Here is a 26693-nt window from a genome sequence, read left to right on the forward strand (position 1 = left end):
TCTTCGCCCTCAGTTCTCTCAGCAAGTCCTTGCTGAGCCATGCCGGTTTCCTACCTCGCCTGCCCACTTTCTTATTCAGAGGTTATCCACCCTTTCAAAGAGTTGTTTCCCCTTCTGTTTGTAGGCTCTCTTTAGGTACTGAAAGGCTGCAATGAGGTCACCCCGCAGCCTTCTTTTCTCCAGAATGAACAAGCTCAGCTCCTTCAGCCTGTCTTTGCAGGGAGCTCCCTGATCATCTTTGTGGCTCTACTCTGGACCCTCTCCAACAGGCCTTTCAAAGCCGAGTTTGGGAGATGTCAGCTACTAGCAATGTCTCTGGACAGTCACACAGACAGGCTGGCTGCAGCCACCTCCCAGCATTGTGATGCCAGAAGCCATGGGTCACCCACTTTGTCCCTGCTGCGCCTACACTTTTCCCATTGCTGGTCCAGCCCAAGCTTAAACAACTCAGATATTTTGGTCCTACTATTGTTTGCTGCTTCACTGCTCTCTTCCCTTTATGCTAATCTGTCCCAGTTTTCTACCCAACGTGAGTACAACAGCTTGCAAGAGGGAGAGACAGGGAAGAATCCTTCATCACCTCCCCGTGCCGAGCACACCTCCCTCAGCTACCCTGGCTTGTCTTTGTGTCCTAGCACATGGCACAAGTGCCAGCTTCATCTTTTAGAAAGTGCGGGCACTCCTCCCCCATCTTGGAGACCACCAGGTGCAACCACACAGCTCAAAGAGAAAAAAATCTTGGAGGAATGTGTTAACTGAGGAGGTGCTTATAAATAAAAACATAAATAATAATAATGACTAGCACAGATGAAGCTTTTATTCAAAAATATTTTCTGCTCTTTTCAGGCTTACATTAAAATAAAATGTCAAAAAAGATGGGAAATATGGATCTGCAACAGAAATGTTTTAAATTACGTAATTTTCTTAGGTGCAAAATATTTGCATTTTTTTATGCAAAAACTATGATGATATCTCAAATGCTATACAGCTTATTCTAAATGCATCAGTAGCATTCTGGTGTTCTTCCCCTAAAGCACACAGAGAAAAGGCATTATTTTCTCTATTTAAAACACAATTATTCCCTAAGAAGCTCAAATTAAAAACAAAACAAAACAAAACAAAAAGCCAGGAAAATACATGACTGCAGATATATTTAAGGCTTTTAAATTTGCGAAACATTTTTATTGCTGTGTTGAAATATTTTCCCCTTTTCTCTAGTCTGTGAAATAACATAAAACACATTAGTTAAAAAAAAAAAAAACACTGGACAAAAGTTTATTAATGCTTGATTGTTTAAGACATGACATGAACGTGAAGCATTTTGTAACTCCCACTGCTGCAGGTGGCTGGGACTGCCCAGGAGAACAGAGATGGATGCCCAGCATTGGTGCCTTCTGCACATGTCCCAGCAGAGCCCTAAGGGCTGCAGCCCAATGTCTCTGCAGTGCTACAGGAGCTCGCAAGAGCCACCGTAGGCTGCACTGATGACCTTGTTTGCTGAGCTTGAGAAATGAGGCCCAGGATATTTACAAACCTCACTCAGCTCTTATGCACAATACAAGGACTGTACTGCCCAAATTTTAGTGATAGAAAGGAGATCTGCTGCATCTGGGAAGGGACAAGTTTTGCTACTGGCTATGTGATACCACTGCGTCATTAGGAGAGCAGCTACAGCTGAGCAGAAAGTTGAGCAAAATGTGGGTATCTCAAATGCATCCCTGATTTTAGGAACTAATAACAGCATTTCCTTCGTAATAGAACATGCTGTCTTTCATACACTTGCAAACACCAGCATATGTATGTATAAATGTATACATGTGTATTTTCCTGTAGTTATATTTATAAATGTGTATGTATGTAGAATCATAGAATCACAAGATTGGAAACGACCTATAATATCATCCAGTCCCAACTGTCTCCTCATCACCATTGCCACCACAAGCACTAAACCACATCACGCAGCACATCATCCAGATGCCTCTCGAACACTGCCAGGGATGGCGACTCCACCACCACCCTGGGCAGCCATTCCAGTGCCAGACCACTCTCTGAGAGAAATAGTTCTTCCTTATGTCTAATCTAAACCTCCTCTGATACAACTTGCGGCCATAATACACAGAATACACATACTGTGCTAACTGTGCTTGCTATATATTTTTTTTCTATTCATAAATTCAAAGAAATACTTTCACAAAATGCAGTTAATTTGGCTGGCAATGAAATAACTACATTTTTTTCAATCAGTCCTGCACATGTATAGGCTATTCCTCTGAAGCCTATTCAGAGAGAATGGGAACCGACTGGAATTTTGATCATTCCATCCCGCTGTGCTGAAGTGAGCAGCAAGTGCACGCAGTCTTCATTGAAACCACAGGTCTATTCCTTTACTCAAAGTCTTAAACTAGGACAGGCAATAATTTCCAATCTTATTATTGCTACAGTGATAATGTACATGAGAGAGTCGTATTGTGGTTTGCACTTTCATTAGCATAATTCTGAAACCTATAAATGGTGAATTTTCTTTTCACACAGGAATTTCATCTACAGCACGCTCGATTCCAAACAACTGCCCGCTTTGCTTCCACAGGTCTTATGGAACACACTCCTCACTGTCCTCCCAAGTGCCACCGTAGTTCCATACACTCAGTCATCACGGTGCTCTCCTCCACTAGCAACATATGCTAACGATAACTATGTGGGCTTTATGTATTTTCCCCCGAGGAGCCCAGGAGTATCCAGGATATTTTATCTTTATAATGGTTAAGGAGAGAACGTAAGCCTGCAAGTCTTTCAGCTCAGAGCCCCTCGTAAGCACAAAATTCTTGGCATAACAATGCATGTATCTTTGTAGACACAGGCATCGTCATGGCTCTACATTTTACTAAAATGATGCAACTAGATTTTCCTGCACTTGTTCTATGGATATGAAACTAATAATAAAATCTATCAACATTTTAGAAACTGAATTTTGGTTTAGTGTAAAAAAAAAAAAAAAAAAAGTGTTGTTTAACATCTAGTGAGAAAAAAGTTGTTTCTAAAACTGCCAAATATTTAAATCTGACATTTTCTACCTGCTTAGTCTACACTAACACACATTTCATAAATAAATAGAAATATCATTATAAAAAGCATGAATTAAAAAAATATATATTCCTCAGAGGACAGCAAAAACATTAAACTCCTTGTCATAAACATGAATACTGAACTGTGCCCTTTAGGTGTTTATTGTACTGAGCTGTATGAACCACTTTCAAAGGAGCTAAACCAAATCCTCCTCTCATCCAAACTTCCTAAATAGGACTACACTCCATTCAAAAAGTTGTGTGTTACAAATTTTGCAAAATCATCAATAGCAAAATAAATGTTTGAGGCATAAAGTCTGTGGTACAGGGAGAATCAGACTATATGTCTGTAGTCTGGCAGCTCAAGAACACCTTCCTGCTCACAGGTTGTGCAGTGGCACTCTTTAAATTCAACACCTAAGTCAGTTTAGGCTTCCCTGAGCCACATCCAGCCTGGCCTTGAATGCCTCCAGGGATGGGGCATCCACAAACTCCTTGGGCAACCTGTTCCAGTGTGTCACCACCCTCTGTGTGAATAATTTCCTCCTAATATCTAACCTAAACCTTCTGTCTCAGTTTAAAACATTCCCCTTTTGTATGCTCCCTTCAAGTATTGGAAGGCCACAATGAGGTCTCCCCTTCTCTTCTCCAAGCTAAACAATCCCAGTTCCCTCAACCTTTCTTCATAGCAGAGGTGTTCCAGCCCTCTGATCATCTTAGTGGCCTTCCTCTGGACCCATTCCAAGAATTCCAAATCTCTCCTGTGCTTGCAGGCCCCAGGCCTGGATGCAGTGCTCCAGTTCTGTCGTTTTGATAAACAAGTGTCAAACTAAACCATGGGCACGTGTAGTTTTAAGAAAGGGCTTCGGATACAGGAATGGAGTTTTTTAAAAGCGATTTTAAGTAAAAATTCCCTACATAATACTCTATTTCTGAAATAATTGATTCAGCAATAAAGAAATCAAAAGGAACAATGGATTTCAGTCATCTCCTTGTTTTGTTAATAAAAAAAATAACAACAAAAACAACAACAACAACAACAAAAAAAACGAACAAGAAAAACAAGGAAGAAACATGTCTGCCTGCCCCTCAAACATGTAGTATCTTAAAATTAAGGCCATATTGACAACAATATTAATATCATTATGCTAACAGAACTTAGACAGTGGTGTGTGATCAATATGTGCATTTCTATTTGCAGGGAATGTGGTTTTCATTCAGCATTCTGGAAACCACTTTCTCAAGCTTAAGAAAACCTCTTCTGACTTTTCAAGAACAGTGTTTATTCAGATCATTACCATATCTTGCTATCATATTAGCAACATGTTTTAACTTAACTCTGTTATGTAAACATCAACAAAGGAACAGAAACAACTGCTGTTGTGTTTGATTGCTTGTTTGTTTGTTTGTTTTGAAAAGTGGCTAAAAATGGCCATGGACAAAAGTTCTTTAAAAATTCTTCTGTCGTTACCTTCCCCTCAACTCATGGCTTTATAAAAGGGGAGAGGGTGGGAATATGAGGGAATGTGAAGGAATGTTTTCAATGGTCACTGAGGATGGCCACATGGGTTTCTACATCGCATCAACATATCTCAGCTTTTTAAAATGTTCACATTGTATGAAGTGGCTGGCAGTGATGCTTGCATAGCACAAATGTACATTACAGTAACTGTAGCACAATTTGCTGCTTTTTTGCAGATATTTGCAGAAATATTGTTACACTAAAGTCTCCCAGTATTTGGGAAAGAAACAAGTGCTCCCAAGCCACAGTTTTAAAGTATAACCTGTCAGTAATAACAGCGAAAAACTGAAAGAAATGCTTTTGTAGACACTTGATGTCACAGGTACAAACCAGTATAGTAAAGATTAAAATCACGGCTTGTGACTCAATATACTACTTTTGGTAATGAAACATAGGAGTCATTGTGCTAATAAGAGCCAACATCCCCATTTGTCTTTGACTAAAAACAAAACCTACTTTACACATTTCTATGTTTAAACAAGAAAACTGGAGGCAGCCTAGCAGAGGCTGCTGCTCTCTGTGGCCACACAGAACCTCAACCAAGTGCCCAGCAAACTCTCACACTGCAACTCTGGAGATTAAAAGTTGCTGGCTACTACAGATATGAGGTTTTTGACCTGCAGTGACCAGCTGCAGATTAGCGAATGAATAACTTAACTGCATTTTGAACCTTGGCTCCTCAGCCCCTCACAGCACTACCCAATAAACTGTTCTGTGAGGCTATCTTCCAGGAAAAGTGTAGCTTTGGCACTGAACCTCCCAGATCCCATTAAAGGGTCTCTGCTGTATCCCATTGCTCGCCTGGTCCAAACCTGCACACTTTCTTCCCACGGATTCCCGTCACAGCCATGTTGAATCCTCTTTTCCTTATCAGGATGATACAGGCCTGCACCACGCGCTCCTCCTTGTGACAAGACCACAGGAATAGGGGGCAGGATCCAGCCACTCATTGTTTCATTTCACAAAATCCCGCCATAGGCAGAGATTAACACCAAAAACTAGATGGCTGCAGCCAAAGGAAATCACATCTCAGAATACCTCCACTCACTACTGGAGCCATGGCATCATCCACAGCTTGACCTTCAGCACAGGCCATGTGGTTCTGTGCTGCTTCTTGAGAAACACTGAATGCAGTCACGATATTTGAGATATTCTTTTGCTTCAGGGAGACAAGGAAAATATTTACAGTTGCTTCTTAATATCTGAACTGCTTCTTCTTAAATAAGCTGTTAACAATTTCAGTTTAGATCTGCTTATGTGCAGCAGCTATGCTTTCAGCAGTTTGATCCTCCTAGAACTGTTTTCCCTTCTTCTCACAAGCCTGCTCACATTATAGTTGGCACGTGCGCAAACCCACTTTCCTGTTGAAAACTAGAGTCACAAGCTATGTGCATAAGCCGTAGAAATACATTCCTGTCTGCTTTTAGGTACCCAGGAACTACTGAACTTTGAGGGATGCAGCAAGGTACAAAGTCAGAGCCTCCCAGCTAAACGTACTGATTTAATCATTGCTTCCCTTAGAGCTCATCAACTGTTCATTTAAAAAAAAAAAAGTCTTGTACAAAATTGCTTATGTGCCTGTTTGTCAAAACAGTGATACCATATTAAACGTCAAGAAAACCTAGAAATATATAGCCAATCTCTTTTTAGCATAGAAGGCTTGTAAAGGTATCTTCTTTTTTTCAAGTAATCTCAAGAAATCAAAAATCAAGAAAAGCCTCTTATTTATTTCTGTGGACTACAGTAGATACAGAGAGCACAATAACATGATCTGATAGAGAAAATTCTCAGCTAAAAAAACCTGCTTCTCAACACATTCACCACCATTAGCTGTGCATTTTGTCCAGCAATGAACAACAGCCTGCATGCCGCACTCCTAAAAATCTGCACCAGCAGAGAAGACCCACTGTTTCACAGCTGCTAAGATGGCATTGCTCTCTTCAAATAACTTGAAAGGTGATTGCAGCAAGAGTGGGTTTGGTCTCTTCTCACTGGTGACAGGTGACAGGACAAGAGGAAATGGCCTGAAGTTGCACCAGGGGAGGTTTATTGGATCTCAGGAAAAACTTCTTTACAGAAAGGGTGGTTAATCATTGGAATAGGCTCCCCAGGGAGGTGGTTGAAGCACCATCCCTGGAGTTGTTTAAAAACCGTTTGGATGTGGTGCTCAGGGACACAACCTAGCAGAGAGTTGTTAGAATTAGGGTAGTATGGTTAGACTGTGGTTGGACTTGATGATCTTTAAGGACTTTTCCAATCACCCACTGCCTCACTGTGCTCATATCCACTGTTTAGTCTCCAGAAACATTCAGCAAGAGTCAATGAATGCCAATGGGTGCCACTTTTTTTGCATGAAAGAATTCAGTTTTGCTGCATTTGCATGTCAGAGGCCATTCTGTCAGACTGCCCCTCTGCTGCCATGTGTCACACAGCAAAAACAGGTAACAGGCTATTGGTGGACAGGTTCAAACTCAATTCTCACATCACCAACATTTGCCTCTTATGTCATGGGAGGACATCATAAAACAGGAGGCATTACATTCAAAGCAGCCCTTGTATTTCTCTTAAAATCCCGTGCAATTCATAAAATTTTTTGTTACATGTAGGTATGACAGTAAACTTGCCCAGTACAAAGGAGCAATGCCATTACCTTCTGGAATCCAAGTACCATGACGATTCAATTTGAAAACACTGGCATTTCATTTTCTTGGGACTATTAACTGCTATTCTTGCAGCAGAAAGGAAAAAGAAGGGGAAAGAAATTGAAGGAAAAGGAAAGAACCTGCAACTGTGCCCACGGGTACAAAGACCAGCAGCTGAACAAAAGTATTGTGCCAAATTGGCAAAATTATGGGAACAGATCATTAAAACTATCTAAATAGGAGATTTATTACTCTAAATATATGAATAGATGTCTGTAAGTACTTAGATAATGATATAAGGAGTTCTTAAATTCATATTGAAATGGGAATTAAATGCCTAGAAAACTTCCAATATCGCAGATTCACTCTCTTCTTAAAAAGTAACACTCTTAGGACTTCTGATGGCCGTGCACAGCAATAATAATGCAGTGGGGTAAGCAATTCATAAAGTTTTAAACACTTCAAAATTCATGATTGCTGGCTGATTCTTAGACGAGAAAAATTAAGAACATGCTTACTCATTGAGCTCTCAAGTCTACCACTAGAGTTTAAGTATTCTGACAGGGACCTTGCTCTATCACATCTGACAGTGCTGTGGCACTGCTGGTGAAGTCAAAAGCTGCTATTCCTGTTGCAATTGTGAACAGCACTTAAATCGTTTTTGTTCAAGGTACCCAACCTTCTCCTACTCTGAGATGTATATTCTTAATATACTTCAAGACAGAAACTTCAAAGATCTAAAAAGTATTTGACATCTGGCACAGTGACTCAATTAATTACCATGCTGAATTAATTAGCCTGCTCTATCTCCTGAGCCAACAGCATTGAGTCTTTATTCAGCACCATAGCAATGACTGAAATATGAAGCAATTTCACATGATATAAGTACTGACTGTATAAAGTGCTGGGTGAAAGGACAGCAAGTAAGCAGTAACTTACTGCTTAGTGACTCCTAAGGCAAGTGAATCCTGTGAGGCTAAGTGTCATATATTGCTAACACTAAAAATCAGTGAAGTCAGGTAAAATACCTACTAGTAACCACCACCATCTTTTCCAAGAAGTCCAGCTGCAAGAATTGTGATACTTACCTGAGTTTCACTGATTTTTTCTTTCCTTTTCTGTCTACACTAAAAATGCACATTAAAGCTTTTTTCAAAGATTATTTCATGCCTATAGCAGTGCAATGCTTGAAGTTCTCATTAAGAAATGAACTAAACTTTACATCAGCAGCTGATGTGAAAGTTTGATTGAATTCTAGAGACGTAAGGCTTTACCCAAATGAGCTTTTCAAAACCGATATAAATAACTTAAGCAAACAAACACAAAGTCCCCTTGTGAACAACTGAGGGCATGTATGGCAGTGAGGAAAGTAATCAAATGTGCAAAGCAAACAGAAATATCATAGATAAACGAGAATCATTTCAAGGGAAAAAAAAATGCTAAAGGAAAAACGTAGAAGCTGGCACTGGGGTTGTGTCATTTAAACAGTAAATTAAGGATCTATCAAAGGATTTACATTTCTTCACGCAGCATTTGAAACTAACAACTGTAGGACTGCAGGAAACACCTGATACTTGGAAAAAAGGAATATTATCTAGAAAGAGAATAATTCAGGGCAGAAGGCACCTCCTGTCCAAACTTCTGCTCAAAGCATGGCAAACTTCAGTTAGACTCAACTTCAAAGATTACTCAAGACCACATCCAGTTCAATTTTGACTGTCTCAGAGAATGGGGATCAAAATTATATTGCTATGGACTACATTTCTGTTTACAGGAACTTTTTCCGATTACAAAAAGCATTTATGATAAATAGAAGGCACAACAAAAATAAAATCTATCGTGTCAGCAAAAATTAGAGTTTCTAAACGGACAAGAAGCAAAGGAGGACCTTTCCAACCTAGTGAAGACAGAAGTCATTCTGAACATTTTTATCCCATATCCCTCTGAATTAGGCTGAGAAAGTTGTTCCATCTGATGATTACCACCAAAATAAAAAGTCACTACAGTTTTATTAAAAAACAAAATGTTTTAGCTAATTTTTTCTGTTATGGCAAAAATCCAAATTTCAAAGTAATAGCAGGCCCTAATGCCTGTACAACTGAAGGAGAAGAAAGCTCCTGCAGGAAGGATTACAGTTGTTCCATCCCTGTTTCAGAATATAAAAATAAAACAATTGCAAACTGATCCTAAGGATATCTGATAATGATAATTTTTGTAGTGACAGCTCAGTCATCATGAGCTCCCCTACTGAAACATTAACTTCAAATTTCGTACACCCGAAGAAGTGGTGTAAGTTCTCAGGGCAATAGGAATAACACAAAGCTAGTGTTTTTCCTCAGGTCATATACAGACTGACCTCAAGACACATCAGTACTAAGCTTTTTGTTGCATGGATGTTGATGAGAGTAGTGACTGTGGAATCTGAGAAAGATCATTTGAGTCTCAGATAGTTGTCACAAATGAGTTTTTGTGAAAAACATTTTGAGAATGCTTATAGACTAACTGACAAAGAATAAAATAGATGAAGAAATAAAAAACAAAGGAAATGGAGAAAATGGAGACAGGTATTCAAATTTTCCATTTTTCCCTTGGAAAAGTGTAAGACACTTTCAGTGTCCAGTACTTTTGAAAGTGCATCTTTTAACCAGGTACTGACCATTTACAGAAAGAAATATCCAGCAAGCTTTTAGAAATAGATCTCAAGTACAGGAGCATAGATTCTTCAGGGAAGAGTGAAAAAATTTCAGCTTCCTCCTCTCATCCAGCTCCACACGTCCCCTCTCTCACGTGTCCACTGATGCTGCTTTAGCAACTCAACACTTCCCACTCTTCAGTTCTTCCAATAACAGGATGATATCCTTTACACTGGGAAGTTCAGCTTCTCAGTTTACAGCAGAGCTGCATCTGCCCCAGATGTGTGTAGTACACACCTGTGTAATACTTCCCCAGATCTTTATGTTAATCTCTTCCTGCAAAATTTGTAATAGCAAGTGATAGAGCTAGTAGTAGTAGTTTTTAGTAGTATCTCATGGGGCAATGTATACTCCCAAATTGCCTAAACCCTTTTTTCCAGAGATGTTTGTTGTTTTTTTTAATCATGGGCTCACCTTTCCAGATATTCCTGGAAAGCTGATCTGAACTATATACAGACAATATTGAAGCTCAGGGTTAAAACCTATCCAAACAAAAATGAAACGAACACTTAGAAACAACATGGATTTTCATGAAACTGAGGTCAGCAAATTGTTAATTACAAGTAATAAGGCCCACATACTTTCTGCATCAAAATAATAATTTGAAAAGTACAATTAGGAACATATTACATGGCAAATGTCTTTCAGTATCTTCCAAAAAAACTGCAAGCCGATGAGACATTTTACTATGTCCAATAATCTTATTACTGAGGCAGACTTAATAAATTTTAGCATTAACCAATGTAGCCGTTTATTTTCTATGCCATCCAAAAATATAAATTAAATATTGAACAACTGATGCTATGAAATATTTTAAAAGACACTAAAAATCAGATATTGCTGCCGAAAGGGAGCAGTGTGGTTCAAAAAACAAGGAAGCAACACTTCCTTTCTTCCTGTAAAATAACAAGATTACTATTATTAACCTGTGTTCCAAATAACTTCACATGGACGGCTGCCATAGGTGCACTAATTGGAAGTGATCCCAATACCACTGCCCACGACAGCTAACAAAGCCTGTTTTCCAAGTGCTCCAGCTGCATAATTACCCCCACGGAAGCAAGGTGCCCGGGATCACCTACGTACCAAGGTGTTGTTGTTGAGATCCATCTTCCCGGTGAAGGGCCCCCACGTCGTCCCCACTGGGAGCTGCTGCCGGCTCTGGACCTTGCGCTCCCCATCCTTCTGGACCACCTCCAGTTCCCCTGCAAACAAAGAGCACAAACAGTGTTTAGTGCGTTCACTCCTACCCTCACAGCAGACACCTCCATGTTTGTTATGTATGCATGGCATTCAGAGGATCCTTGGAACGAGAATTAATTACACTTGTCTGAAAAAACAACCAATCTGTTCATCCTGCAGAAGAAAAACAAACCTCTTTCTTTACAGTTCTATTCAAAGGTGATCTAGAAGGTTACATTTTTTTTCTACCTTTTCACAGGCAGTATGGCATTCTTAGCCAGTAGAGTGGATTCAAGAAAGTTCTTAAAAAATGCTGAGGAGGGGGAAGATGATAGCTGAGAGTGCAACAGCCCCTGGTACATGAGCCTCTGTGATCCATTTCACTGTCAGAAGAACACACTCTGAAGCATTTGGCTCCCAAATACTTTTTAAACATATTTCACAATGAGAAAATCCAGAGCATCTCCACTGATTTTGAAGACACACTAAAAATATTTACTAGAATTAATTACAACAGTAGAGATTTTGAACAGAGTGATGTACAGGAAATAACTGTTCAGAATTAGGCCCAAAATAATTTAACTTGCTAGATTAAGATTTTAACACAACATGCAAATGAAATGGAGGGGTACAGAGTGATTTTTTATTTTTTTTAATTCTTCCTTTTTCATATGGATATTTTATTTAGAAAGTACAGACTTTAAAATTAACACCTTGAAGTGTTACTTCAGCTCACTTTAACTTCTCCAGTTTTGTTAATTTTATTACAGGATTTAAAAAAAAAAAGGACTCTGGACAACTCTTCTTTGCAAAGCAATTTCCTCAAGAAGTCTGTTTTGCTATGAACAAATACTACAGTTAAAAGTGCAATAGCAGCCATGTTCACATGCAAAATTACACAATTTATACTGATCTTCTCTAAAACAATAAAAATAAATTTTGTTTTCCAACTTCAAGAGGGATGAGACTTAGCAGCGGGGATGGATTTAGTGCTTTCCTCCTCAATCATTTCATATTTGCTCAAGTTGTTACCCAGGTTTGCCCTTCCTGCAGGTTGCCACAAAGGCTGAAAATTGGCTGCAGCCCCTGGACGTGCAGAACTTCCCCCGCCTCTCTGCAGCCCTGCTTCTGCCGTCTGCTAAGTGCCCTTCCTCCCTCCGAGCAACAGCACTGCCTGCCGTTTGCAGCAGCACATCCCTTCTCGACAGCTCTCCCCCTAATCAGGGCCATGCTTTTGCACAAGCAGTGGGAAGTCCAACTATGTAAGAAGTAAACTCATCCCAGATTTAGAACTGGCAATTGCTGAGAAATTAACCTTGGGTTTGAGGAAGTGAGTAACTCCTCCGGCTTGCAGGCAGTCTCCACAGACTTCCCCCAATGAGCCATTCCCATGAACGCCTGCATTTATGCGTCAGCCAGGCTGCAAAGGTTCTCTTGAGTTAATCTTGACCATTTCTCCAAAGAGGAGACTTGATTCCCGTTTCCAAGCACAGAAATCTAAATACCACCTCTGAGTGCTGCAGATTACAAAACTACTCTATGTAAAATTGTGCATCAGGTCCTCCTTGCAAACTGTAACAAATCTGGGAAATAGTGCTGTACCAGTTTACAAAAGCTTGCATGTATGCGGGCGAGTTATCGTCATGACAGGGCTCTGACAGCTTAAATGGCAGTATGTAAGCAGCAAAGCTTATTATGGATACATTATATGTCATTTACATATGTGATATATATGCATCCAAACAGAAATATACATATATATGCACTTTTTTTCCCTCTCACAGGTACATGATCACAAATCGTTTGAACCTTAAAGTATCTCTTTGTATGTTAATTATGGAAGACAGGAATCTTTCTGGTAGTGCAAGGCAAATTGATCACTTACACATACTGCAGCATTTTCTTTCTACACAGAGATGAAAACTATAGCATTTACTTGCTTTTACACCCTAAAAAACAGCCACGTCTATGGACATGTCACATTTAACTGATACCGGAGGAATCATGAGAATCTTTGAAAACCCTTTTAAAAAATAATTCAGCCTCCCTTTCTGCCACTGACATTTTTCATCTGAAAAGGGTTCAGACACAGTCAAACAGTGACTTCTTATCTGTACCTGTGGATTTACAAGCAGGCCTGTCTTTTAATGGATTAAGAACGACAAACTTGGGGCAGATCATCCGGTGATATCCAAAAACCTACCTAAGTTTTAAGGAACACATCATTACACTTTATATTTTAAATAAGATTAATAACACAAATCTTATATCTGATAAGTATTTCAGGTTTGAGGCAGACATAAAAATGAGCTGCTATTTTCCAAAAGTGTTTTTTTTCCTCCCTTTGAGAGTTGAGTAAGTTAATATAAATTCTTTCTCTTTTGTTACAGTCCCATGCTGCAGTTTGGGCAGTACCTTCCAGGATGTATAAACGTACTGGATGCACTGCAGATGGGACGGCAACACAGAGCTGTACCGGAGTTGTTGTATTTCCCTTCCACCAAGACCACCATAACAGAGAGCAGCAGATTGCAAACAGAATTATAAATCATGCTGCTTCATAACCTTTTCTTCCTTGATCATCTTTTTCTGAATAAGATAAACTTCTCTATGGTCACTAGTCACTGCCTCCATTTTTAATACGATGGATGTATGTACGTGTTAGGAGTTGCAAAAAATAACCTGCTGAAGTGTTCTGGCAAACACATGTGTTTAGGTCACATGCAAGGTGCAGCACATTACAATTTGATCCTTAGCAATATCATTGTCATCAAAAATTGTTGTCAGGAAAGAAAACCTAATGCTAAGGGAGGCCAATTTAAAAAATAATACAGAAAAGTAAGATCTACAAGCATCTGCTAAGATTATTTTTTTCCTACCAGATCCATCTTCATCCCTTTTGTAGAATCACAGCATATACTCCTTTGTCTGCACTAAACAGGGGAAGGCCAGGGCCGATACAAGGGTTTGTAAAAGCAAGATTGCAAATGTCACTATTAGAAATCCTCTGATAAATACCCCCTGACCACTGAGCAAAAAGTCAGCAACTTTCCTGCATTCATTTACAACCTTTTGCTCCTCTGAAACTTCATATTTATTAAATGGTATCAAAACTGTGGTAACAGATTACATTAGGAAGAGATTTCTATGCAGTACTAGCACTGGCAGCTATCTGAGCAAAGCCTCAGCCAGCATTGTCTTTTCACAGGTGAAGTAGTGTTTTTTTATTATTATTTTGGGGGATTTGTTTGTTTTTTTTTTTTTTTTTCCCCAGCTTCTACTTCAGGAGCACACTTATTTTCAGCTTGCTGAGTAAGTTTATACAAAATATTTGAGACACATAGTATGGGCTAATCAATTTTGGTAAAAGATAATGCTGTTAGTGCTGTGGGCTGTTTCTCTTATCTTGTTGATGTAGCATACTTTTAAAGTCTGTGATTACTCAAAGACTTATGATAGCTGCACTGTAAAAGAAGCCCCAAGTCATGAGTCACTAGTAGAGCTACAAAACATCCCATGGCTTTTAAGATATTAGGCCACCTTGGTGGATACAAAACCAGAATGAAATGACTCAATTTAGGACTCTTTCCTGACATTAACATATTGTCTTAAGGATGTCACAAAGGGCTTGCATAAAACAGGAGATGGAGGGTTAGTTTAACTTTGTCTTCTTGCTTAGCAAGATCAGGATCATTTTTTAAAATTCACGTATAGTGTAGATGAATCTGACAACAACTTTTGACCCTTAGGAGGATTTGACCACAGTTTGAATACCAGAAGAATTCAACTCTATATAGCATTTCTGAACAAAAGAGCTCTGGCTTTCATCCACCTGCCCACACTTCGGAACAATAAACAGAGGAGTCCATATCTGAAGGTGAGTGAAGAGCTGAGGTTCAGGATAGAAAAAGGACATTACTTCGTTCAGAAATAGCTTTAACCAGATTTACAAATGTTTAACATTTCTAAGCGAGTCACTGGTAACTTTGGCTGCAGCAGGGCTTTTTGTTTTGTTTGTTTTTGTTTTTTATCATGAATAGCTCTCTAAGTGGTGTCAGCTAAAAAGGATGAGCAAGCTCTTTTTCTGCTACAATTAGGGACTGTTTTCTTGACACGCACTAGCAAATGGCTACTTCTTTGCATATTTCCTATGCATAGCCACCTGGCAACCTTAATGAATATTTTTGCACAGCAGAGAAATAGCGTGTGTCATAGTTTCAAACAGGACTGCTCTGAAGTCATAGCTAACGAGTGGAAAACACTCTCACAAGTTCTTAAACGCTGCTCAGCCCAGATCCAAAGATCTGCCAGCATTGCTGTGTGCACAGAAAAAAATTGTAATTAATGCTGGAACCAGCTAATATGTTTACTTTTGCACACAAGCAGTTCAAAGAGGACACAGAACTATCCCTCTTCCACTCATGTGATCCCTAACAAGGCATGTCCAATATGAAATGTTCATCCACCTGCTTGGCAGGCATAAACTGCATTATTGAGATACCTCCTCTAAATTCTCCTCCCTCAATTTTCAAGTCTCTGAGACATAACACACTCTAAACTACAGTTTCGAACATAAACTTGAAATATGGCGTTCTCTATTCAAGTACTCCAGTCAAACCCTGATAAATCAGGCTGGCCATGCAGTGATCTTATCCGTTCTGACTCTTTAATAAATCGAACCTTGTAAGTTCACGCTGTTGGAAGTTGTCACTAAATGAAATTGTGACCTTATCCGATGCGTGAACTTGTCCTGCTGACAACATTTACTGTGTGGATAAGAACAAAAAAAAAAAAAAAAAAAAAAAAAAAAAAAAAACCCAAAAAACAAAGAACAAACAAACAAAAAAAGACTTTGGATAATTTTGATCTTAGCCATATGTAACAGATGGGATATTTTTGATGTCCCATTAATGATTTGCCTATGATGAGACTACTCTGAAAAAAATAATGTGCTTCATAGGTAAGAGTTTGGGACATGTGCAAGCAGCACAGAAGTGCACAAAGAGGTAGTGGCGGACAGCAGTGAATCGGAAGCTATTAGACTAACATGAAGAGCTTTGAATTAGCTTGTAATTATACTGGAAAAGATAACATAATGGAGGTGGGCAAAACAGAAACATTCCCTTTCCATACGACATATTCAATAGCCAAAAACTCTAAAACAAGTAACTGATAGTCTGAAGCAGTAACCCACAATGAGTTAAACCATGGCACTTCATGATGAATGAACGAATGAATGAATGCATGAATACTGCATCCCCTTTCAGCACCAACTGGAAAGTTGCCACTGCCGTTGTGGAGGAGGGCTGGCTAAAAGAACAATTCACACGGCTATGTTATGAAAAGGGCCAACCACCTAACATCATCAAGTCTGTCTGCCAGGGATTTAACACATCCTTTTACCTAATTCAGCCCAGGAATGTGCTTGAATCCACATCTCTCCACTGCTGATAGCACTACATGCAGTCACCAGCTCAGTCACCCTGAAATGGGAAGATCTGGGAAGTTTCCAGGTAACATTTAACTTGCAGCACTACAAAGTGCATTCTGTGATGCAAGCACTGTAACTATCTTACTAAAAAGACTCACGCATATATGGAATCCAAACAGTAACACACTAAATTACAATCCACCTTGAAAAGAATTTTATAATTTCCTTTGCAGTAAGAAATGCATTTTAAGGGCTGTCCAGAACCAATTACAAAACTGAATTTTGCTGCTCTGAAAAACAGGACATAGGCCTGGCCACTGCTCAGGGATCCTTCCCTGCCCCACTCCTCTCCAGTCCCTTCTTTTCCAAGGAGCAAGGCCAACAGGACCTTTTAGAGTGATGGCTCTGAGCGGATCAGACACAAGGATAGCCCACAGTAGCTTCAAACCACCATTCTCCTCTGCCTGGAGACAGATTAGGTCTGGATAGCAGACACCAAGCAGGAGTAGCTGCCACACATGACTTCCCTCCTCAATGAGCTGCTGAATGTTTGTGCTGCTTGCCAGCGCTCTCATAGGGCAGCTGTGCATTCTAGGCAAGGATGAGAAATGAAAAACCTTCTCCAACTTTGGTAACAAAAACCTCACTGCTCTCTACCTTTCTGTATAGCACTGAAAGTCAGAAGCAGTTTATCTCTCCTACCTGGTGCTAGTACTGAAAATAGCAGAGAGTGCAGGTACTATGCTTATCTTCAGTAGCACTGTCCTAGAGTGGACAATAAAGACAAGGATATTCTGAAAATGAGAATAGGGAAAGAACAGACAGATATTCAGGAAAAAAAGGACCTGGAAGGAGAAAAACAAAATCCAAAAACAAGGCAAGAGAGGGAGTGTCTAAGGAAATAACTGCCTGTAGTTTCAAATTGGGTCCAATCAGGATACAAGACAGCCTGGAGAAATGGAAACAGAAGATACTCAGGAAACAGAGGGAGGCAGAAGCCCTGCAGCAGTGAGGAAACACATTTGTACTTCCAGGCGTGAAACATATGGACAGAAGTGCATGAATTCACATTTAGAACCAGAATGTAAACACTATTATCCTACTTAGCCAAAGCATGTGTGTTGTTATAAGTACTTAATTTATAAGCTGAACCACCAAAATAAACCATACTTCTTCTAATTCCTTGTTGCTCAGCTGAATAATAGCTAAACTGTACACATGAAGTGTATCAACACTGCACCCAGTGCTGCGATTTCACCTGACATCTGGTCTAAACCATTTTCTGTCTCCAAGTAGCCAGATAAGAATAGCTCAGTGCAGACAATCATTTTTTGTTTCCAAGAAAAAGTTTCATTACTGATTATTTAATATACACTATGCTCTGACTAATACCACCATACCGGTACAGTACTCCAGCTTGTTTAGTGAGACTTTAGCTACAGGTACAAACCTGCTCCAGATTCCCAACAGGAACACAGAACTGAACTCAGTGATATGAAGGCACGTTATGCCCCACCACATAGGTGGTTTCAAAAGTACACGCACTGGTACTTATAATAAATACTTACAATATAAAGTTGAGCTCTATTTGTAAGTTCTTCATTTGTTTATATAAATTCAATGCAAAGGAAAGATTTACATTTCTATGGTGTCTCACACTCCTATAATGTACAGAACTAATATGAACACAACATCACATCCCACATTGGAAAAGCACAGACCTACAGTGGTGAGCACCTCTGCATCAAACAGGACAATGTGACTTTGGAATTTCAAAGTGAGGGGCTATTAATTCCAGAATTGCTAAACTGTAGTTACATGTTTTCAAGGCTAAAGGTCAGCTATTATAAAAATACTGTTTTCTCCTTGTTGGTTAGGAAGAAGAATATAAAGAATACTTCTGCTAGAGTCTGTTTAGCTTCTTAGTGGAATGATTTTACAGCTTACAGAAACCTACTGAAAGAAAAGTGCACTTTTCCCTGACACAGTCCGAAGAAGAGGCAGTGCTTGCTCAGTGCCAGCTATTGACCACAACAGAGACACTGCTATGCTCCTAAATTTGTAGTTGCCTTGTGCTCTAGAAATTGGAAAGAAAACCAGAACTACAGAAGGCTACAGCCAATGGAACAACAGTTGAAGAAAAGATCCTTCTGTCTTCCCAATCATCCTAAAATCTGTGAAAGTTTGAGATTCATTCTGATTTATGATGCTCTGTATTCTACTCCATTGCTAGTAACACAGACATGCATAGTGCTGTAATTCTTCCTACTGGGGGAACTCAAAAAAGAATCTAATCAAATTACTTCAGGATGCTCAGGTTTCTCCAAATCCAGTCACAAAAAGATGCAAGTTAAATTTTAGTCCTTTCAATTAAAGAAAGGCCATCATGGTGAAATCCCAACCTCAAGATGAAATCAGAGGTAACCAGCTTTAGCTTTGAGTCCACTTGCTACAGGAGCAGTTTCTGCCTTTGTTATCAAATTACAAATCTGATACAAAAAGAAAAAATATTCTGGTTTTGTTTTTGTTTTTTTCTAATAGCTTTCCATCTTCACATCGAGGATGCAAAGTTGAAAAGGTTTTACACTTGCTGCACATGCTGTGGAAAAACAGGAGTAGAGACATTTACTAAAATACAACAAACACACAAACATCAACAACAAAAGCAACCAAAGCAGCTGAAGAGCCCTGTCTGCAGTTTTCCATGAGAGAAATACTGTACTCTCCTTCTCACATAGACACTCTATAGTGGCAGAAAGGATTCCCAATTATACTCTAACACTGTGCAGAACCAGTGGGTTGAGTAGCCACTTTATCCCAGATACATGCAGCTTGCACAGCTTTGCTGCCTCTCTCTCCATCACAGATACACAATACAGAAATGCCAGACTTGGCAAGAGCAGGCTGATGATATTACTGAAGAGGGTTTCTTGATAAGATCATCGTCTGTTTCTGGACTCTCGGGTTTGCTCCCTTCCTCAGCACAGGAACAGCCGCCCCTGATAAATGTCCCTTTGTGTGCGGATTCTCCCCAGTGTATGCAAAGACATTTCAGTCCTGAGTCAGCCTGGCTTTCCAGTTGCTTCTTATAGGCAAAATACAGTAAGAAGTATATGGAGCATTGCATGTAAAATAATAGAAAGTAGAGATAATTAAGTATAAAGCTTATTTAATTCAGACTCAAACCTTTTTGAAGATAACCTATTCTGCAAACAGAAAATTCAACATTTCATCAATCGTTCTCCAAGACTTTTGGGGATCCTTTCAGCTGAAAGATGTCTTCATTTTATCTTAGGTCTGGGCAATATTAGTTTTACAAATTATGCTTTCTAAAAATGTTCCACATGCCATTGTATCCCCAAACAATTTTATGGGATTTTTTGTTTTGTTTTGTTTTTTACTGAAGAATACCCAGATAGCTTGTGTTAGTGAATACAGAAATCTACTAAAGTTAGTTTAATATGAAGACTGCCTCATTAACAATAATGTTATGAAATGTATTAAATGAACAAAAATGTTTTGGAAAGTATTCTTTATAAGTCTAAAAGCAGGAGAAAGTGAGATCATCTGTGACTGTATCTGCGGTGTCTTCTCAGTTTACAGTACTTATGCTTAGGCATAGGAGGATCTATTTTCATCTCTCATTTGTGTAATAGCAGATGAAGTTATTTGCTTTCCACCAGATATGTATGCTCCGAGCTATAACATCACTGCTTGGATGCTGATTTTTAGCTCAGAGTTTGTAAGTCAGAGTACCCAAATGTCTTACAAAAGAAGATGCTTTAACATGATTTCCCTGTTTCCTTTCAATGTTTGCAACAAATTTATGAAAGGAGGAGAGTACAAAGAAAAAAAAAAAAATCTCCACAAAGACTCAAATTTATCAGTGTTTAGTGTGACCATCCAAAAGATTTAGTTACTGTGAGATTAGGAAGGAGAAAGGGGGGCTGGGACAAAGGGAGATTGAATGCCATGCTCCAGTGCATGCATGCAATATATAGTTCCATCCATTATAATTATAATTTATATGAAAAGTAAAATTATTATAAATAGAGATAAATGTAGTATAACTATAATGTACAATATCAAGATTCAAATTAATCATTTCTTTGCACTTGCTGGGGATGGCCATGCATAACAGACACATGGCTCTGCACTGCTCCAGCACTCATGAGTTATGTGCTTATCTACATCTTCTATGATCAAGCACCAGCAGTGACCAAGACAGCTTTTCACCACTATTGCCAGACAGGGAATGACTGCTGGTTTTGGACACAGACCACTGCCCTCACTTTTTCCATGCTTCAGCCTGGACTATTACACTGCTTTCATGTGTGGCTATATCTTACTGTAGCAGGGACTTTGAAGCTGGTGTAAGGAGTGATGCCCATTTGTAAGGCAGACTATGTAACTACCAGTGAAATAAACCCTTGAAGAGAGATTGAGCACAAGTCCTGTGCACTACCTAAATCCTACTCTGAGGATAACATAAGACTTAAGTAGAATACTGGTCTTGTGGCAGTCTTCCACACAGGAATGATCTTGACCTTCACATGAATAAGGCCCGGAGACATCATGTGTGTAAAGTGTATCCCAAATTATTTTGGCTTACAAGCTTGCTCTTTAGAAGTGCAGGCTCTGAGCACCCCATTGCTGCTCAGTCATATGCAGTGATCGGGGAGCTCAGTGAGCAGTCCCAGCTGGCAAGTAGGGTCTCCTATGGAGCAGGAGCCTGCAGATGATGCCATGTCATTCTCCTGGAGCTGACTCCCTCATCTGACTTCACTGCCTAGGTTTTATCTCTGTATGCAGTGACTGAAAACAAGCCCACATCCTCTACAGCCTCAGTGAAAATTTCAGCCTCAATTAGTTGTTCAGGGCCACAGAGTGAGTCAATGCTGGCAAAAGAATCAGGACTCCTCACTGTCTCTAACAGTTGCAATCACTGCTTCAGGAAATGTCACAGAGTACATACAAGAAACTTATCATTTTGAGGAAGTATGAAAACATTTCTGGCAAGACACAGCCATTAAATAGAAAGTATCAATAGAGATCAAAACAATTGTAACTCAGAATATATATGGGCTACGGAATTATTTTGTCTGTGAGGAATTAAAACTGCCTCTATAGTTTCATCTTTAAAACTAATGTCAATTTATCTTATTACGCTTTTATTGTGAAATAATTTAAGAATCTAAGAAGTGTAGACTGCTATTAAGTGTTTTGAGATAAATTACTTCAGTACACAGGAAAGAATCACATTGAAGAGGCTACAGGTTGACATCTTCATTCTCTGGCTGATAAAACTGACAGCTTACAAAATAATATTATATAATATTATAAGAACTGCCCTAAAATAATCTGCTACTTTTCATCCACTCCAATTAAAAAAAACAATAATAACTTACATTAACTCAAAGAACGAAATTTCTATTTTAGCCACCACTATTATTTCAACATACATAGATAACTTTAAAATCAACGCTTTTGTGATAGGGACAGACAATTTGCTGTACAGTGAATACTGGACAAGGACAGTTCTAGTTTACCAGTTGATTTTTTCTCATGTTTTAATCGCATTTAACAACTTACATGAACAGGCTGTAGAAAACATTAACTTAACCAGATTAAAAAATCTCGATAAACGTATCTCACTTTTACGTATCCAAGGGTGTAGATAGGCATTTCAAAATCAACCATTACAACACTGGCAAAAACCTGAACCTCAACACAGACCCTCTGAGCCTTGAACCAGCCCCTCTTGCTCACTGCAGTACCTCTGTGTAGAAGTCAGTTTGCATCCTGCTTCATGTCCCACAGGCACTGCATCCTTGTCTTTGGCAGCACTCTGGTCATCCTACTGAGGCAGGCTTTAAACCAGGCACATCCAACCTGCGGGCTGTGGGCTGCATGCGGCCCAGCACCACTCACACTGCAGCCACCCCCTGCCTACACCATCATGGCGGCCCACCAGGGCCCGGTCCTGAGCACCAGAAGAACATTGGTCTGTCAGGAACACACCTGGGTTGCAACCGGGACATGGGACACAGTGCAGTGCCAACTCAAGCGATGGTAAATAAGTGTAGGGATTTTTATACATTGTCTTGAGAATAGGTTTCAGGATTGCAAAAAAAACCATCATTTTTTTAAATTTTATTTCTGACTTCATTTTCAGTCAACATAAATACACTACCTTTGAATTTTCAAATTTGAAATACAGAGTTGCAATTAAAAATGTGATCATGTCTCTATCCAGACCTTTATAAGCCCTCTCTTACCAGAGAGAAATATCCCTCACTTCACAGTCACACCTTACTCGTGTCACTACTTTTGGCATTAGGTACATTTGTGAAAAACTGTTTTGAAGAACGAAGCACAGGAAGAGTAAAATTTCATCAGAAGTCTCTACTGAACACCCTGAGAGCTCACTGAAAATTGCAGCCACTGCCATCGAACCAGGCTGAGGTGCTAGTTTCACAAAAACAAGGCCAAATACCCCACTAGTTTTATGCTTTTGTTGCCCTCTTTTTCTATATATTTTAATAAAAAACATTAAGAATTAAAATAAGTTTTGTCATTTTATATACAGTAACGATAGTATATATTTAATGAGGGCTGCTCCAAAACTAATGCCTCCTATTTTATTGTGTTGGCCCACGTCTAAGGCAGATGTTGGGGGTATGGCAGTAGAAGGTGAACTTTCCCACCAAAATTCTGTTACGCTTCGTTAACTTGTGACAGATGGCAGCAGAGGGGCAGTCTAACAAAATGGTGGTTGGCAGGAGAGTACAAACTAGAAAAAAGTGTGGAGATGAATTTCTCCATGCTGAAAAAACGTCATCAGCACTTACTGTTTGTAGAGACCAAAGAGTGAATGTAAGCCTGGTGAGGTGACAGGTGGTGCACTTTTGCAGTGACAACAGCAGACGTCAGGTAATCTTCACTGGCACACGTTTTTACAAGTGCAGCATACATGCTCCTGTTCATCACTGGAAAAAATGCATAGCTAATGGTGGTGGCTATGTTGAAAAACAGTACTTTGTAGCTGAAAATTTGCTCAGTCAAATAATGTTACTATGCTCTTTGTATCTTTTATTGTTTCCATGGAAATAAATAGGAGGTATTACTTTTAGAGTGACCTATGTATATGCGGCCCAATACAATTCCTCTTCACTCACAATATTGCAACCAGCTGGAGAATAGGCCAAGGCAACCAGAACAGTGAAAAATGTTCCTTAACTGCTTCCTGTGGCATGAGCCAGAAGGCCAGTCACCTCAAGGGTATTTATAGCTATGGGGAATCCTCTTGCATATCTCTAGGGAAACTCTGCTCACTTTCCTTTTCTGAACTGCCCAAATATCAATGCATGCAGCATGGAACGTGGAATGCAACAGGAAGAAATAGAGATCAGTGTGGTCACAGGACTGTGATCTCATTGAGATCACGAAGACATAGAGGGACAGTTCCCATGACTGGAATGCTGCCATGTATGGTTACGTACTTTTTAGGAAAGACAGATCAGCTAGGTGAGGCAGCGGAGTTGCTCATTATGTGAGAAAACAACTAGAAGCTCCATCCCTGAAGCTGTGCCTAGCAATGAATGATGAACAAATAGAGAGCTTATGAGTGAGAGTTTAGGGGCAGGCCAGTTTGGGTGACGCAGTTATAAGCATTTTCTACAGTCTGCCTGATCAGGATGAGGAAGTTAGTGAGGCCTTCTTCAGACAGCTTAAAGTAGCCTCAGGATTACAGGCATTGGTTCTCATGGGGGACTTCAGTCACTCGTATTTGCTGGAAAAACAACAGTACCATGCACACACAGTCCAGGAAGATTCTGCAGTATATGGAAGATAACTTTCTGAAGCAGTTAGTGGAAGAATCAGAGAGAAGAGGTGTGCTGCTGGATCTTGTTCTTACAAAAAGGATTGACTGGCTGGGGAAAGTGAAAGTTTGTGGCAGTCTTGGATGCAGCGATGATGAGATAGTGGAGTTCAGGATCTTACATGTGAGAAACAGGGCACTGAGCAGGACTGCAACTCCAGACTTCAGGAGAGCCAACTCTGTCCTCTTCAAGGACCTAACTTGCAGCTCTCAAGTTAGAGCATTGGAAGGTAAGGGAGACCAAGAGAGATAGTTGACATTCAAGCACCACTTCTTTGAATCCCAATTGGATGCACCTGCAAGTGCTCAGGGAGATGGCAGAAGTGACTGCCAAGCCATTCCCTATCATCTTTGAAAGGTTATGAAGAAAGGTCACTGTGTCCAGTTCTGGGCTCCCCAGTTCAAAAAAGACTGGGATCTCCTAAAAGGAGGCCAGTAGAGGGCTACAAACATGATAAAGGGACTAGAGCATCTCCCATATGAAGAAAGTCTTTTTGTCCTGGGAAAAAGACTGAGGGGGGATCTGATTAATGTTTATAAACATCTAAAGGGAGGTGAAAGGCAAATGAATGAGGCCAGGCTTTTTTTGGTGGTGTGTAGCAATAGGATAAGAAGTGATGTCCTAAAACTAGAAGAAGTCCCATACCAACAAGTGGAAGAAGACCTTTATGGTAAGGATGACAGAGCACTGGAACAGACTGCCAAAAGAGGTTGTGAAGTCTCCTTCTGTGGAGATATTCAAGACCCATCTGGACACCAACCTGTGGGACCTATTGTACCTGCTTTAGCAGGGGAGTTGGACTTGACCAGGTTGATCTCTTGAGGTCTCTTCTGACCCCTGCAATTCTGTGAGAATATGAGAGGTGCTTGAGGGCTTAAGGAAAGCCATTTCCACTCCAGTCTCCAAAAAAGGCAAGAAGGAGAAGGATAGCGATCAAAAGATTTCAAAGACTGAGTGCTCTCATACACATGAGAGTATATGTATAAATATAAATAAATATAAGCAGTTTATAAAGTCTGTGACTCTGCCAATAAGGCCATAGTATATCTAGATACTTTTCATTTTTTCATGCTTATCCTTTTGGTAAACAGTAAAGAGCAATGAAAATTGCTTTCTAAAATGAGAGAGGCGCAGATATTCAAAAGGCAGTGCCAAAGACACCTGTATAACTCAATCCTCCGCTCACTATCATGTAGTACTTTGTCACATACAACACAAAAACACTTCCAAGAAACTGAAACAAAGTAAACTCATGTGCATTTTAGGCAAGACTAGGGAAGATCTTGACAGACCAGAGCTTTGTGAATTGGATCTTAGCCTACATCCTATTGGAGCTTCAAAATCACACACAGTCTGTAAGTGATCATCACACTCAGGATGTAACGCTTCCGTTCTCTCACCTTTTATTGACCTCTTCTTTTTAGATAGCAAACTATCCAGAGTAAGATCAATAATTGTACTTGCATCCATACACGTGCTTACAAAAAAAAAAAAGCAAAAGCCCATTCATGCAGATATATGGATACACATTATTTAGAGATAGATATGTGTATATATAAACATTTTTATCTATCTATAAAGTATAGTATCTAGGATAAAAAGAATTCCTTGTAAAAAGAAACCAACAGCTTTTTGGTGATACTGTATTACACACAACAAAAAACAACATATCTTGGCATTTTGAAAAGGATGCCCTTTTCATGTATGCTCCATCTCTTCTGTCTCTAGCAAGTAGGCCTGCAAAAGGGCTTTGATTATGTTTCTGATATATATTTTGTATGATTTTTGAGAATGGCTAAACAAAGCTCAGTCATCACATCCTCTCAATAAAGTGAAAAGATACCCAGAGAAAAAGACTACTTTCATACAAGCTATTTACAGTTGGAGGTCATTGATTTCACTTCATCTAAATTCAACCACTATGTTTTTCATCTTGAAATAATTATTACAAAATATATATATATATATATGTTTATATAATTCTTTTTATCACTTAGGTACCCTCACAAAATAGCAAATTATACCCTTCAAAATACCGAAGAGTCCAAAATATTACAGGAAACACACACAGAGAGAAAACATCCAATCCACAAAACGCTTATCTGCCCCTGAAGCATATGCAGATCTCCTTTTCTGTTGTAATGATATCTTGCTACAAATATTTAGACCAATTAAAATTATTTCAATTTGAGTGGCAGCCCTATCTTCAGTGTTGTTCTAAAACAAATGCCACATTTTCTTCCTTTTATAGATTCTTCTTTGATCCCATGAATTTCAG

The 26693-nt window shown here is 39.4% G+C and overlaps 1 protein-coding gene across 2 annotated transcripts in view; it reads right to left on the reverse strand.

Moving 5' to 3' along the window:
• The window catches only part of ZFPM2 (zinc finger protein, FOG family member 2), a 306275-nt gene that overhangs the window by 149307 nt on the left and 130275 nt on the right, over positions 1-26693 (reverse strand). For both annotated transcript variants that reach the window (XM_048939867.1, XM_048939865.1), the window contains one exon: positions 11006-11124. In XM_048939867.1, coding sequence (XP_048795824.1) covers positions 11006-11124 — 119 coding nt within the window. The remainder of the gene's footprint in view (positions 1-11005; positions 11125-26693) is intronic.

Source organism: Lagopus muta, chromosome 3 (assembly GCF_023343835.1).
Source record: "Lagopus muta isolate bLagMut1 chromosome 3, bLagMut1 primary, whole genome shotgun sequence".
In the NCBI taxonomy this organism is placed as follows: domain Eukaryota; kingdom Metazoa; phylum Chordata; class Aves; order Galliformes; family Phasianidae; genus Lagopus; species Lagopus muta.